This window comes from Panulirus ornatus, chromosome 48, assembly GCF_036320965.1.
Source record: "Panulirus ornatus isolate Po-2019 chromosome 48, ASM3632096v1, whole genome shotgun sequence".
Lineage (NCBI taxonomy): Eukaryota > Metazoa > Arthropoda > Malacostraca > Decapoda > Palinuridae > Panulirus > Panulirus ornatus.
Window position 1 is genome coordinate 23,575,927 of NC_092271.1, and position 16,364 is coordinate 23,592,290.

The 16,364-nt window shown below is 40.1% G+C and overlaps 1 protein-coding gene and 1 long non-coding RNA gene across 2 annotated transcripts; one reads left to right on the forward strand and one right to left on the reverse strand.

The window, feature by feature from the left end:
- The first annotated feature begins 4,978 nt into the window (after positions 1-4,978).
- On the forward strand, positions 4,979-7,573 carry LOC139763835 (uncharacterized). The gene is made up of 4 exons (XM_071690159.1): positions 4,979-5,068; positions 5,562-5,675; positions 5,878-6,007; positions 6,845-7,573. The coding sequence occupies exons 2-4, from the start codon at positions 5,568-5,570 to the stop codon at positions 7,381-7,383; spliced, it is 777 nt and encodes a 258-aa protein (XP_071546260.1). The 5' UTR covers positions 4,979-5,068; positions 5,562-5,567; the 3' UTR covers positions 7,384-7,573.
- A 2,805-nt stretch (positions 7,574-10,378) lies between these two features.
- Positions 10,379-11,840, reverse strand: LOC139763836 (uncharacterized). Its single transcript, XR_011716273.1, has 3 exons — positions 11,763-11,840; positions 10,859-10,956; positions 10,379-10,698 (listed from the first exon to the last, which is right to left on the reverse strand). It is a non-coding gene; the product is annotated as an uncharacterized lncRNA (long non-coding RNA).
- Positions 11,841-16,364: the final 4,524 nt, after the last annotated feature.

Sequence of the window (16,364 nt, forward strand, 5' to 3'; positions counted from 1 at the left end):
TCGTCACTTCAAAGGGAGATTAATCATCCAGAAGCCATAGACGTCGTGTTAAGGAAGTGAACTGCCTGGTCTTCCGCCACCACTGACAACAGACCCCCCCACTGCCACTGGCAGAACACCAGCACCGGGTCACCCACTCCTTTCGACCCACACACACCGTCCGCCTCCTCCAACAATGCAGTCAAGTCAGATCCCCGAGGAAAGAAAGGATATGGAAGTCATATCTTCAAAGCAAGGAAGAACCCTGAACATTATGAAAAAAAAATGGCTTATCTGCCGCCCGTCACACACACACATACGCAGACCAAATGGACTCCCAACACCAGCAGCGATAGAATACCTTACCAAGTGCAACTAGAACCTCCACTCCAGCAGGCATCACGACTCACCCTCATCTCCAACGAAGGTAAAGGAGACGCGACGCCCCTCACCTCTGTGTGTTAACACACTCACCAGAGGGCAGCTATTTCGAGGATGTTGGTCTGGAGGACGAGTCTCATTCAGTGGGTCATCTTGACCCGACTTGATTGAACTGACCGCCTGTCTCTGTTGTCACCGAGATCCAGGTATTCCCAAGAGCATTTGATATAAGTTCCTTCGAATTCATACATGGAACAATGACGCCGTTCATAAGGAAATGATGATATGCATCTGACATGTTTTGCTTAAATATTTCATTGACATAAAAAGTAAAAGTTATATTGTTCTTTTTCAAGAACAAATTAAAATTACGAAAAATAAACCGTTGTGTATAACCAAGAAAGGAAAAAAGATGGTTATGATAAGTAAATGTTTTGTTGATATCTTTACCATAACTCGGGATTCCTAGTTTATGGTAACAATGCTGGAGACTTCGATTGTCCAGTGGTGACATCACAGTATCAAGAGATGTCACTGGTGCGCACCCTCTCTCGCATGCATAAAGAAAAATAGAATGACATATGTCATTTCATACGCAAATGGATATTGCATTTCCATCATTAGTCATGTATGATTTAATGTGCCTGAAAGCAATTCCTATGTTCTTCCAATGGCTTACTTAGCATGATAATATCATTCATATAATACAGTAGTACGCTTTTAACAAGCCACATTCAAATTCTGTTGCGTTTAAAGAGAATATGCTCTAGTGTTGAATATAGTAACCACAACAGACATATTTCAGCATTTGATTGACGGAAGGAAAAGAAAGTATAAACTTCTAATGAAATTATTTACCAAACGTTCTCGACACATAGCTCTTTGCAGTTAGGCCCCCCCTCCATCAACACCACTTCATATCCAACTTCTCTCCCCAAGGCAGAGATATGAACCTCGTCACTCACTATACATCTTTGTAACCTAAACTCGTTTTTGACTCGACATGTGCTAAACAGCCGTCATCTACCACACCCTCTCACCTCGACTGATTCTGAAACTCGACTCAGCAAGATATATCAGCCTACCCGAAACTGCACTCCCCAGACATATACGTGTTATACTTTCTCGTCTGCGCTCTAAACACTTCTTATCTCTCCAGTGAAAATAGTGGTCGATCGTATCACAAAACCTCTCCAGCACATGATACAATAGCCATAGAAAAGACACTGAACATTTCCTCTGCATTCAGTTCATCGAAAAAAAGACCATCTTTGTACTCCATAAGAGAGTATATATATATGTATATATATATATATATATATATATATATATATATATATATATATATATTTATATATTTATATATATATATATTTATATATATATATTTATATATATATATTTATATATATATATATATATATATATATATATATATATATATATATGTATATATATATTAACATGAAAGTTCAAAACAACAAAGTCTCCCATGCATGAGTCTTTTTTTTTTTTTTTTTTTGTGACTAAAACCTTTCTGCCTCGAGCACATGAGTTATTGTGCCGATGTTTGTCCACACGACATCTATCCATTAACAAATGTTTATATACTCTTTGTTTAATCTTCATGATAACACGGACGCAAAGTCTACTCCCAGGGGACGAGGTGGTTTCTTGTTTTTCCGTGAATGGGGCTGGGGGTATGCCATGTGTAGGGAAGGGGGACACCTTTACCCGAGAAAGAATAGGTTGATAACGCCTTCTATTCATTTCCTTTTCTTATCGTTCTGGAAGAAGACGGGGGAAAAAAATAGAGGCCATCTAAGAGTCTTAGATATTTATATATCGGATGGAGATTATCGGATCTTTTTTCATTAATTCAGTAAAGTTTTTTAATCGTCCTTGTGTTGGGGAGAGAGATGTCAGCCACGGTCGGCCGATGGTAACACTGGCAGATGAAGAAGTTGATCGTGTGGTAGCTTCGCATCTGTGGCAATACTGCGTCAGAGGGGCGTGGGGGTACACGAGCGATGATGATTCCCTAGGACACAGAGTGCACAGCATGTCATATCCTAGGACACAGAGTGCACACGTTGGCATATCCTAGGACAGAGTGCACGAACGACAATATCCTAGGATAGAAACCACGCAGGCAAACGTTTCCGGCAGGATTTTCACGGGAAATGAAAGAAAAAAGAAAGAAATGAAAATGCAATCCCCCAATTCCTTCCACGACCTCATTCCCCCAGACCAATTTCAAGTTTTCTTTGAGATTTGTGAAGGAACTTTGCACTGGCTTGAACCAGCCCTCCAACCACGCACTTCCAAGTTCCTTTCGACTTATAACCAGATATACCATTGTGTACAAGTTGCCTTTACTGTGTACTCTTATATCATGCATCATGTGGGGAGCAGACATGGACACATTCATGACACCATACATGACGTTTGTAACATCATACATGATGTTCATGACATCATACGTGTTCATGACACCATATGTGACGTTTATGACACCATGTATGACGTTTATGACACCATATATGACGTTTATGACACCATGTATGACGTTTACGACACCATATATGACGTTTATGACACCATATATGACGTTTATGACACCATGTATGACGTTTATGACACCATATATGACGTTTATGACACCATATATGACGTTTATGACACCATATATGACGTTTATGACACCATATATGACGTTTATGACACCATATATGACGTTTATGACACCATGTATGACGTTTATTATACCATATATGACGTTAATTACACCATATATGACGTTTATGACACCATATATGACGTTTATGACACCATATATGACGTTTATGACACCATGTATGACGTTTATGATACCATATATAACGTTTATGACACCATGCATGACATTCATGACACCTGTACACGTTACATCAACCTGTAGCTAACTTCCCAAGACAACAATAGGGATCAACAACCATTATGGCGATCCTTGTACAAGTTAGCACAAACCAAAATGGCCAGCAGAGATTTCAAAAAAAAAAAAATGGCTTTGTAATATTTCAACCATTACGTAGAATTTCCTGATGAATTTTTTCCCCTTATTCATTATTTTAAGTTCCCTACGTACAATCTCGACCTCACAGTCTGTTCCTGGGACGCCAGGTGAAGTGGCAATCATTTACTGCGCTTGGCCTTAAATAATGAATTGCAATATGCACTTTAGGTCGTTAGTTAGATTGCACCGGTTGTTTGGCAACCCATGATATGTGTTTTACAAGGTGAATCCCTCTGTGTGTGTGTGTGTGTGTGTGTGTGTCAAAATGCTAGATCTACAATCTGTTGATGACCATAAAATCATAATCTCGTAACTGCAAAAGGAATGACTTGTTTGCCCATGTGTAACGGTAACGCAGTGAGCTCGTGGAGGGGTGTGTGTGTGTGTGTCCAATATGATAGAATAGATGAATAAATAGAGAAATGAATAAATAGATAAAACCATGAGTACTCATTTCGATGTTGCTGTCCACGATGGAGGGAATTCAGTTCCGAAAAATAGCCACATGCACAGTGAGAGTGTATGTGGTCTTAGAATTATCTTTAACACCTGAAGAAGGTGTTTGAGATAACACCTGAAGAAGGTGTTCAGGATTTTTCGGTTGGCGGATGTAGTAGGAACGTGGAACGGCCTTAATGACCCTGGCAGTTGTTAGGCTTCAAGCCCAAACAACCAACCAACCAACCAACCATCTAACCAACCAGGCCCTTGGGCAGTTGTAGGTGTCAACACATGAGAACAACTCCAACTTTCATATTCATATTTCCCAGCGAACACTTCAGGTCACCATTCCTTGTGGATTACGTTGTGAAATACATGTAATTGTGTTATGACAGTCATGAAGTATCATCGTACATAAGGATGGAATGAGATACGGATGATTTTATTTCTATATCCGTCCTCAAAAATCGAACTTGGTCAGTTCTAGATTTCTCCATTGACAATCCACGATCTATTAGGCACTTGGGTACCTCCTCTCCTGGTATCTCAACGCCACTGTGTTACCTTTGCCTTATTTCGAGTTTTTCGAGAGGAACTCTTTTTTTTTTTTTTTTTTGTTATCTGTTACTGTATCCCCCTTACCTGCTCTTGATTTACTCCATTGGATGAACCGAGATGTGTGATATGCCACCTTAATACTAACTGTTTCCGAGTCTCTCTGTACTGTCTCATCTTACAGGATTTTCTTTTTCTTTTTTCTTCTTTTTTTGTGATCCGTCGCCTCTGGTATTCCTTAACGGTAAAGGACGACCCATGTTCTCCAAGACGTTGTTTTGACTGATAGAAAAAAGTGTTCTTTATCCACACTTTGAATCGGGAGCCAAATGTCAAAAGTTCATATTTTTCATAATAGCTATTCCTAATATCACGAAAACCTTAAAGATACACGAGAGTAATTGTCGAGACGGACGTAGTCATTGGTAGTACATTTCACGTCATGCACAAACGACGATATGATTGGTCAGGGTGGTAGAAACTTTTACCAATCAGGCGTCCATATTCGCCGGAGGGTGGGGCGGTCTTCGCCAGCTATAAACCTCCCTCCCTCACTTGAGTGACAGCCACATATCCACCTCCCTTCCTACCTGGCCTCCTACAGGAGCTTCTCAGAGTCGTCCCCTCCGCCAGTCACCAGTTCGGCAGTTCCTTCACGTAAGATACTTTAACTGTGAATGATGTAAATACAAATTTTAAGGCCTTATGATTCACTTTAGACGAATACAAGATATCATTTCAAAATTGCCAAAAGATAGCTAAAATATTCTCCGTGTTGTTTCAATTGTTCTCTCTCCCTAATCATTTATAACTTCATCTCTGCTCTTTTTTCGCCCTAATTTACCTCATAAGCTTACTGAATTGCTTATTAGCGAAAAATACTTTTTTTTATTTTTCATACGAATTTCATTTATACACTTCGTAAGTACCAGTTATCTTACACTGACGCTTTCTATTGAATCATCTGAACATTATTATGAATACGTTTGATTCTCGATATTGATAAAGAGATAGATAATGGGAGAGATGTATGATCACTGATAGATGATGGGAGAGATGTATGATCACTGATAGATAATGGGAGAGATGTATGATCACTGATAGATAATGGGAGAGATATATGATCGCTGATAGCGTGCGATAATCTCAGTTGTAGATGACGATGGTGGGGCAGCGGACGACGGTGTGTGTGGTGGTGTGTTGGTTCCTGTATCTGGTGTGTGTTGACACAGAGAAGGTCGTCCCTTATGTGTACACTTATAAGGTAAAGTATTCCTATTTTGCCTCTCTTTTCTTTCACGCTGCTCTATATATGTCTAATATCAATACCTACATCACAGATGGCGTGAATATATATATATATATATATATATATATATATATATATATATATATATATATATATATATATGGAACAGACGAAAAGCTATCGCGGTAAGATATAAACACCTCGCTGCCATCTGCAGGTCACACCATCGTTTCGCGACACACTCTACAGATGCCGCCTTAATGTGCTGCCGCTGTGGGTGCCCAACGTCTTCTCCTGTGCCACGCACTGCCAGAGAGTCGGAGGGTGCACTCTCTTCTGCCTTAAGGGTCAGTATGGTATCCACTGTGCCGCTTTGTACTCCTAAGTGTTTGTTGCACCGTGTTCTACCTCGGGTGAGGCGAAGTATTTTCTCTTTCAACAGGATTGTTGATATGTGGAACGTTCGGTTTGCCAGTTAGGTTGATTGAAAGCAGTGCTTTAGACGCGCTTGAGAGTAGACTGATGAATTGCTTCAAGCCCACGTCTTGCATTATCTGCGCCTCCTCAGCCACATTGACAGTTTGAATAATCTGTCTGTCTTTTAACTTTTACCACACTAATCTATCAGTTTCTGTTATCTTCCACTACCACAAACAGACTCGAAAGGACCCAATAGGTTTGTTGCTGTTAACTTCCTTTGTGTTCATTTGCATTTGTGTGTTATAGTGTTCCAGCAGTCATATTGATTAGTACAACTCTTTCTGTTTATGCAGATATTTTCTTTTTTAGACATAATCGTCGTTTCCCGTATTTGCGAGGTAGCGTTAAGAACAGAGGACTGAGCCTTAGAGGGAATATCATCACTTGGCCCCGCTCTCTGTTCTTTTATTTTGGAAAAGTAAAAAACGGGAGGGGAGGATTTCCCGCCCCCTGCTCCCTACCCTTCAGTCGCCTTCTACGACACGCCGGGAATACGCGGGAAGTATTCTTTCTTCCCTATCCCCAGGGATGCTGCATATATATTATATATATATATATATATATATATATATATATATATATATATATATATATATATATATATATATATATATATATATATATGTATGTATGTATATATGTGTATATATTGTGTGTCGTGTGTAATTTGATTATAAAACCCTTCATAGCACATTATGTTTCAGGTCAAGTGTGTACTGTTTACAGTGCCCAGATAACAACCTTCTGGCCTGGGTTGTCTGACATCCATCAGTTCGACAAGTGTTTCTCGACTTGGCACGACCCCCATGACCTGTCTCACTTTGTCACCGACATAGCAGCATCCAGTGTGTTTACATCCATTGACGGCCTCCGGTCACCTTCTTTGGCAATAGATGGATATTACTGCTACGTCTCAAGTCAATGCTTCACGTCGAAAATAGGAACGTCACACTGGTTGAGACTCGACTTAGGAGCACCGCGATCAGTCACATCCATCAAAGTCCAGACCCGGAGGGACGAATATATAACCCCGACCTTCAGCAATGTAGAAGTCCGCGTAGGCAACGCCTCGGACCACACTAAGAACCCCGTGTTTGATAGGCTGCTTGGGTTCGCACATAGAGGCCAGTTGGTCATCTTCCAGGGTACCTCTGTAGCCACAGGCCAGTTCATACAATTCGCCTCCCGAACAATCTACCCTGATGTGTTCACCATCTGCAGTTTGCAAATAATTGGGTACTGAAGTGGATAATAAAGAGAACAAAAGGAAATGGGTAGAATACATTGATACGTGAAGCAGTGGTATGTAGTACAACCGGCACATTACATCAGTAAAGATTTTCTGAACATGACTCATAAGACAAATATTTTTTTGCCAGTTCAGTGGAAGGTTGGCGGTTAGGTATAAAAAAGAAGTAAAGAGCAAACTTATTCATCTTAAGAACAAAGTTTTTTCATCACCTAATATCATATTTCATAATTAAACCAAAAAATACACAAGATCCTAGATTTTTTTTTTGTAAGAAATATTATGATTCATGAACAAAATATGTTACAGCTCTCATATAGATTTGACGGGTATCACTTGACGACCATATTATGGTCGATTAGTTTCTGCAAGGTTATCATAAGATTGAAAGCTATTCAAAGCTAGATTGATATACGTAACGTCCATTCCATTATCATGTTTTCCTTTATCATATTAACGTTAATCGTTATCAACAAAGGTTTTCATAGTGTTGAATTTCCCATTATTGAAGCAGAACGTTATGTAGCCTGATACAACTTTTGACTTACATCATGGTATCTATGTTTAACATGGTACTTACATCATGGTACCTATGTTTAAGATGGTACTTACATCGTGGTACCTATGTTTAACATGGTACTTACGTCATGGTACCTATGTTTAACATGATACTTACATCATGGTACCTATGTTTAACATGGTAGTCTAATACGATTAAGGATAAGGGCTTTTATGAAGTTATTTTCCAACTTCCAAAGATTTTTTTGATTTCCAGAATTTTGATGACTGAAAATGTCCTCATCTTAGTGCTATTCGCAACGCTGATTATGGGTGTAAATGTAAATGTTGTGTTTCATCTTTTGTCTTTATCAAGCCTAGACTACACAGTGTGAAAAAAGGCCTAATTTTCGTGATTTTTCCTCTTCATCACTTTATATGACACCATTTTAGCATCAAACGTAATAGAACTCTTGTTGCACTGATTTTCGGTTGTGAAAAATAAAAAGTTTTTGATCTCATAGAAATTTTTTTTAATCTTTTTCCGTTTGCTTAACGTTTTCCAAAATTTTGAGTCCCTCCTATCACACTGTAGGTTATCATCATGCCTGTGAAATCATTTGAAAACTTTGACAACCATTGAAAGATGTTCTTCACACAGTCATGACAAAAAAAAAAAGAAAAACGAAAAAGCTCCTTTAGGCATCAGCTTTGTAAGACTGAAAAAATTAAAAATCCCTGATCATCTCAACATTTTAAAAACTTGATTCCGTCATTTTATATACTGGAGAGAAAATAAACATATAGTAATTCTCACGGCTCTCGGGACCCAGAATTGCAAAATTCTTTACCTTGTTTGTCACTGCTCTTGGTAGGATATTTCTTGAATATCAGTGTACAAAAACCGCCATCTCTGTCAAATGTGTATAGTTAACAAAGGAGTTAGAGAGAGAGAGAGAGAGAGAGAGAGAGAGAGACAGAGTGATAGGGTTTGCAAGTGAGTTACTCTAAAGTATCAGAAAATTGTGAGTTCTGTTAATACAGCTTGACGACTGGTCTACACATACTGTAAATTCCACCCGTGTTTTATTTCTCTAATAAAGTGTTGAATTAAACCCTGAATATAGTGACTGCTTGGTGAAAGAAATATTTTTTTTTTGCAGTAATATAATCGACTGTTCGTGATGGAAAGTTCACAATTACTAAAGTACAAATATTGACACAAGTCGGCGAGTAAATGGACTGTAGCACGGAAAGAACAAACAATGGTTGAATACACTTGCTGGAACACTAGGTTTCTGTATAGTCAGTTGTAAGTGGTAGTATACAACACCACCTATAATGAATTGGACACTGTGAGGATGTGAATTATACCTGATATACAAGTCAAATATCGTATATAAAAAAAATTTCATATAACAACCGTCAAATATGTCAACGACCTCTCTTTTGTACAAGGCAGTTCGAGAGTGTGGATGAAATATTCTTCTCATGAAGTCATCGTTTAGATCGGATAGTTTGATTATCATCTTCTTAGATAAGACATTTATAGTAATTTAGGATTTCATTTGACAATGAGTAATTGACTCATTCCCAGCTATTTTTGGGTAGCGCGATCGACGGTTGGCTAGGCTGCTGGTCGGTCCAGTTCTTAGTGAAGAAGGTAAATAGTGGATGGTATAAATACAAATTCAAACCATTGAGAATTACTTGAAACTTCATGATTTTTAACGAGAGATTGTCAAAGCACAACTGGACCGTCTTTTGTTTAATGCTAAACATGTAGGAGGTTGAGAGTTGTGCATTGGATGGGCTGAACTGGACCCATGTAGGTTTTGTGCTGTTGCTGGTCTTGCCAAGGGTTTTGTACTGTTGCTGGCCTGACCAAGGGCTTTATACAGTCGTTGGCCTGGCAACGGATATTCTGGGTTTCTGGGTTTAGCACCTGAGAGTCTCGCTTCTTCACAAATACCAACAAAAGTTCGTGTCGGACGTTGCTCATGGATCAGTCAACACATTTAGTTCCTTGTTGACACAATGCTAACACTGTTCGTTGTTTCCAACACTTACCTACCACTTTTCTGTAGTACAGAAGGATTGCTTTTAATGGTTGAATTAAGTTTTTTAGCATGTGTATCAATACAACGTAGCCAGGTCATGAGTCCTTATTCATTGGTTTAGGAGGCGGTGTTAGTAGACGAATGGAGTTCAATGCTCGCGTATGTCCAACAATACCTCGCAGAAGCGGGAGATTTGTGTGTGTGTGTGTGTGTGTGTGTTTAATGTATCTATCTACATTCCATGGCAAGACAGTGCGGTCATCAGGGATTTGTTGTTAATTGCTCAGGAGGCACAGTCTTCCACACCTCAATATGACCTGACCCCAGTGTTCTTCATCGAATTCTCATCTTCCTCTACTTACACAACTAAATCAAGACCCATACGGACAAGGAGTTTTTAAAACGACCTGCTTTGAAATAACAATGCACAGTTTTCAATTTTACCTGTTTATTTCAAAAATGTACTTCAAGCCATACAGACATCTCCATTGTCTTCGTGAAAATCTAATTACCTCTCCATCATACTCTTCCAAATTAAACATTCAGGAACAACAAAAAATCCAGTTACTCTTAATCTGATGATGATTCATTTATTTGATTGTGATTTAGTGGGTGTGTGTTTGTAAGGCGAATGTCCCATGTTGTCTTTGGCATCATCGTCCGACAACGAAGGGGAACCTAGGTTTGCTGGTCCTCGGTTTATCACAGGGGCATGGCGGGCAGCAGCAGATGCATGGGGGCAGGCCGCCTCCTAGTGGTGAAAGAATAAGACATTCAGTATAGATTCCCCAAGTCAGCGAGGCTTCATTTGTTTACATGCGTTATCCACTTGATAAGACATCTCTCTCAACCCAATAATGAATTTTTTTTTCTCTCTCTCTCTCAGATCGATGAAGGTAACTAAAACTCACCTCCTCCTGTTCCAGGGAAGGTCGGTGGCCATCTTCCCAGTTGTGGAGAACGGAATGCCTTCGGCATACCCTCCGTCAGCAGTACCGTTGAGGAGAGCCTGCGATGACAGGTGAAAAAAAAAAATGTTTTATGTACTATTTACATCTCGCACCACTATACGTCTCGCTTACATCTCACACTAATTTACGTCTCACACTTGCTTACATCTCACACAGCTTGAATATTTTGTTCCACATCACACTGTTTACAGATCGTAATGCCCTTTCCATCTCCAGTTTACATGTAACACAACCTCTTACTTCCACAGGTTATCCCCAAACAACCCTGGTTCATAACGACGCATTCCTCCAGATGTGTTACCAAAGGGTTGCATATAACAGATCCGACTAAAGTTCTCTGCTGGAAACACTAATCAAAGAAACAGGTAAGTGAAATTGTACTTATGAGCTACAGATGGCATTATAACTTAACACTTACAAGAGAATAACTTAGCCAACTATTCTCAATGAATGGAAAAAAAGACACTAGAGAAGTAAGTCCGACACTACATATAAGCGATTAGGAAGGGTCCAAATAATTTTTCATTCGCATTCGATAAAAGAAAATAGAATCGGAAAGGTAAATGTGATTAGGGATAGACTCAACAGATTTACAAAGGTGGTTGTGGCAGATATAAGAAAGATTCTTGGACGGTTGTATGAGGTGATAAAGGTAGATATAACGGTTGTGGAAGACAAGATTCTCTGGTGGTTGTATGGGATGATAACGGTAGGCACAGTGGTTGTAGAAGACACAAGAAAGATCGGTTGGTTGTAGGACACGAAACAAGATTGTGGTGTTATGGAAAGTTGAAATGATAATCCCATATACACAGATATTTGGGCACTGCCCACTTAAACTCACAAGAAGAGAGCGAATACGATGACTTTCGCCATGACGTTGAAGGGGTGAGGAGTGTGGCTGGGAGCTGGCGGCAGTCGCTTTATCAACAGCTCCGCGTCGGGGAGGGTGGAAATAACCGCGAGGTACCAAGATATACCTATTTCATGACGTTTTTAACTCTCATGATAAGGGAAAGTTTTATGATACCAAAGGCCATGACTCGAATAGTACATGATAATGTCTTGGAAGTCAAAGAGATGAAGAGAAATGTTAGGATAAACAAAAAAAGAATTACATATGAAATGTCACGCGTTGGAAACTGCTCAGTGCATACGAGGTACTACATTGGGAAAACAGACTCGGGGGTTTTACCACAGGTAAGAGTTCAGATGAAGAATCACGTTTTAGACACTATTGTTCTCTGACGTTCTCCGAATTTGTCGGCAAAGGCTGATGCAAACAAGAGAAGTCACTTGTTACGTACGATTGTTCATGTTTAGAAGGCAAATGTGTTAACAAGACCCTTGCAGGATTCAACCCGCTTTGTCACACACACACACACACACACACACACACACACACAAACAGACACGCATACATACACATGATCACACACGCGCATGCCTCTGCATAATCAAAACCCACTGCGCTTCGGAATATACCATGTGAGCGGGCTGGGACCTGTGTTCATGGTTTGGTAAATCCCACATTATCTAACCGAACGGGATTTAAGTTTCTCGAAATAACCTATTATCAGGGGGTTTTCTGACACGCTGGACTCGCTTCTCTCTCTCTCTCTCTCTCTCTCTCTCTCTCTCTCTCTCTCTATATATATATATATATATATATATATATATATATATATATATGTGTGTGTGTGTGTGTGTGTGTGCATTGGATGCTACCAGATTGTACACAGAAAAGGGTAAAAGGTTCTCGAGAATCTTCTTGCACGAAAGGAACCCACCGTACCTTGCTCCCACGTACAGCACAGACCTGTAAAGTGATCCTAGGGTTACATAATGACAGTAATCACGATGATAAGAAAATGACGTATCTGTACCAAAATTTTAACCGATAATCAAGGAAAAAATGATTACAAAGGTACTGTATTTTGAGAACAATCGGTCCTCATTCAAGGAGTTGTAACGACTAAGAGGTTATCTGTGGCCCATGGCCCTCCATGACTAATCGTTTGTTGTTGCTGACCATGACGCAGGCACGGACCACTTAGGTCAAGCCTGCATGGGTTCGAATCCTGGTCGCAGCAGTCGGTCTGCAGTCAACCCAGCTGTTCATCCTCCTATATGGACTGGTCGATTAATTGGATACCTGGCTTAGGCTAGTATAGTATATATATATATATATATATATATATATATATATATATATATATATATATATATATTTTTTTTTTTTTTTTTTTTTTTTTTTTTTTTATACTTTGTCGCTGTCTCCCGCGTTTGCGAGGTAACATAATGTAAAGAAATTCTTCATTACATTGGGTCAGGCCAACACGAGACCCACTGCATATATGTTATAAGGGTTATAAAGAATTGGACAGTCGCTCATAATTAGTGAATACGTAGATTGAAAGCATCGTGTCGCTTCAGTACACTCTAGGAAAGAACATTCATTGAATAAGTTTTCCTAGAGTTTACCAGCGAGAGCCAGAGAATGTTTGTGAGGCAGGAGATTCCTGGAAGTGACGGGGGAGGAGGGGCTAGACGGTGGGGAGATGGGATTGTGGAGGTTATCCACGGTAGAATGGCTCCCTTCCCCTCCCTCCCTCCCTCCTTTCCTCTCCTCTCTCACCCGCCTCCCCTGGAGAGTCCTGTACCTCTGTACCTCCACCATCTCCCTCCCTATCGCATGCATCTATACATTCCCTGCTCCTCCTCCTCCACCTCGTCCTCTTCCTCCTCCTTTTCCCCTCGCCCTTCCTCCAGTTCGACGCTCCCTCTCCATGACCTTCGACCTCCTCCTGAGCCGTCCACACCAAACTCCGTCCCTCTCCTATAGTCTCCAATGTCTATTCATTAGATGAAATGTGAATCAAATGTCGTGTATTCATGTTTACTTTTTCTTGAAATACACGAATCATTTCGATCGCACAGATAGTGCACATCTCCAGTCAGACTGACTATAACTGATACAACACAAAGTAAAAACAAAACAGGAATGGATCACATCTTGAAGTGGTACAAATGAGAGCGGTGACGTAGATGATGTGCTGATTGGTGGACCGTGTTCCCTCGGGAGTTAATGTGGAGTTAGTGTGGTCGGTAGAGATCAAACTCGTTTGGTTAACAATTCCGGGCTTTGCCGGAGGTCTTTACAGCTGGGAAAATCCGGTGGAGGTAGAGAATGGGGTCATTTAGGGCGTGGTAGAGCATAATTGTAGAGTCCCAGCTTGTCCCGTACTTTGATGATTTAAGGAGGGATTATATCCTCGTATGAACATGGCTTCTGTTACCTGTAGTCTTGTAGGGGCTTGACAGTGTTTCAGTATTATCACGTCTTCAGTAATATACCGACGAGTGAAATTCATATCATGTTGTTCTGTATACCTAGTTAGACGTCGACTGAGTCATGTAGTCGTTGTCATACCGATGTAGTTCACGTTGTTTTTTAAGTTTACAACCTTCAGTTGTGAACTAAATGGTTAACTGTATTGGGTTATTGCTCTGTATGAAGCTGTTTTCAACTATGTAGTCATTAATTTTCTGGTGCTCTTAGTAAATGATGATGCCGAGATGATCCTCAAGGATGCTGCAGGTAATATTCCCATCTACTTGTCTCCTTCAGGATACGTTCGTCAATCCGATAGGCAGGAGACATCTGTAGAAAACTCGATAAACAGTTCCAAGTTGTTGAGTGTGATTACCTAGTCATATGCCCGTTACGTCTCTTGTATTTCAAGAACAAAGTGAATATGAATACATATATATATATATATATATATATATATATATATATATATATATATATATATATATATATATATATATATATATTCCTATGAGTCCACGGGGAACATGAAACACGAAAAGTTCGTGTTTCATTTTCCCCGTGGACTCGTACGAATATCTTGATCACGCGCAAAATTGTGATCCTTTCCGATATATATATATATATATATATATATATATATATATATATATATATATATATATATAATGTTGCACAAACCTGTGGTACATCCTTCTTGCTTACTGAGTGGCCTTGGGATGAGGTCTTGTGACACATCATGACGTAACATTGCCTGTTGTCATCATTTGTCTGTTGGACACTTGTCTCATTCTTTATTTTTCCTCCTTTTCTTTTAGTCTCGTCTCTGTATTCTTATTATTCATCTTTTTTTTTCTCTACTTTTTCACGTACGATTCAGTTTGGACTTGTTTCCCAATGCCCCTTCTTTGTTTTTTAATATTTTCTTCTTTCACCTTGACTCAGCTTCCATCACTATAGTCACCCCAACACATCGCATTACTGAGATGGAATTCAATTTTCCAACTTGCTGAGGGCGGGGCTGGGGAGGGGGACACAGACATGAACTTCATTGTGCGTGGCGGGCAGGCAGACAGACAGGTAATGCGGTCAAGACTAGCTTGTGGTCTACGGCCCGCCTCTGAATCTCTCTCTAACATAATCTCGAAATTGAGGGACGCGGGTTGGAGTCCTCTCATCGTGACGAGGGGAGAAAGAGCCAACCCCAAAACGAACTCCTCCTCTTCCAACTCCGAGGAGCTGGTTGAAGCAGATGTGGCATAAACATTTGGCAGAGGCAGGCGTCAAGAGAGAGAGGGGCTCTTGTGTGGACGCTGCAGGTGTTGCCACTGCTGGCAATGCCATCTTTTGACACCACCGTCCGTGATAGCCTGGAGCCTCAAGGTGCTTCGTTGTGATCTCCTCGCCACGGGGACATCCATATTCAAGCGGCATGAATATGGTAATCATGTGGCCGATGATTCCCCGGGGCATCAAACGCCAGGATGATAGATCGGGAGACGGATGATGATGTTCATCTTTTTGTCAAGTTGATTGGACAGGTCTTGGGGGAGCAACACAGATTTTCCTTACCCTCAGATGTATATATACACACAAGAGTTGCATGATATTAATCAGAAAAAATCCAGAGCGATTCCACCTGTTTTATGAGGATTTCATACCAGTGGTGATTTGCCCTCAAGACCTTTTCAAACAGGATTTATTCGTTATCTTAAATCATCATTGTTAAACCATGATTACCAAACTTATAACTAGAAATTTATCCATTTTGATTACTCATGGAAACACAGTTCTTCACAATAACTTAACCAAGAAATCTCTACTTCAGGGTTTGGGTCAGGACCTGTAAGCCCAGATGACAGAGTAAAGATCCAAGTACATTCAAGCAACCTCAAGACATGTAAAACTTCGAGGAGAAAACACGTTACCCATTCGAGGTACAAGTGCGCCTATATGTGTAAATCTTTGAGTTGATATTAAGTAATGCATGTCTATATGAGTTAACACGAGGCCTCACAGCTGCCTCTGTCCTCACGGCTACCTGTGAGAGTGAATAATCGAACAGCCAGGCTGAAATAGCAATGTGAAACACGTTCAACTCAGTATTTCAGG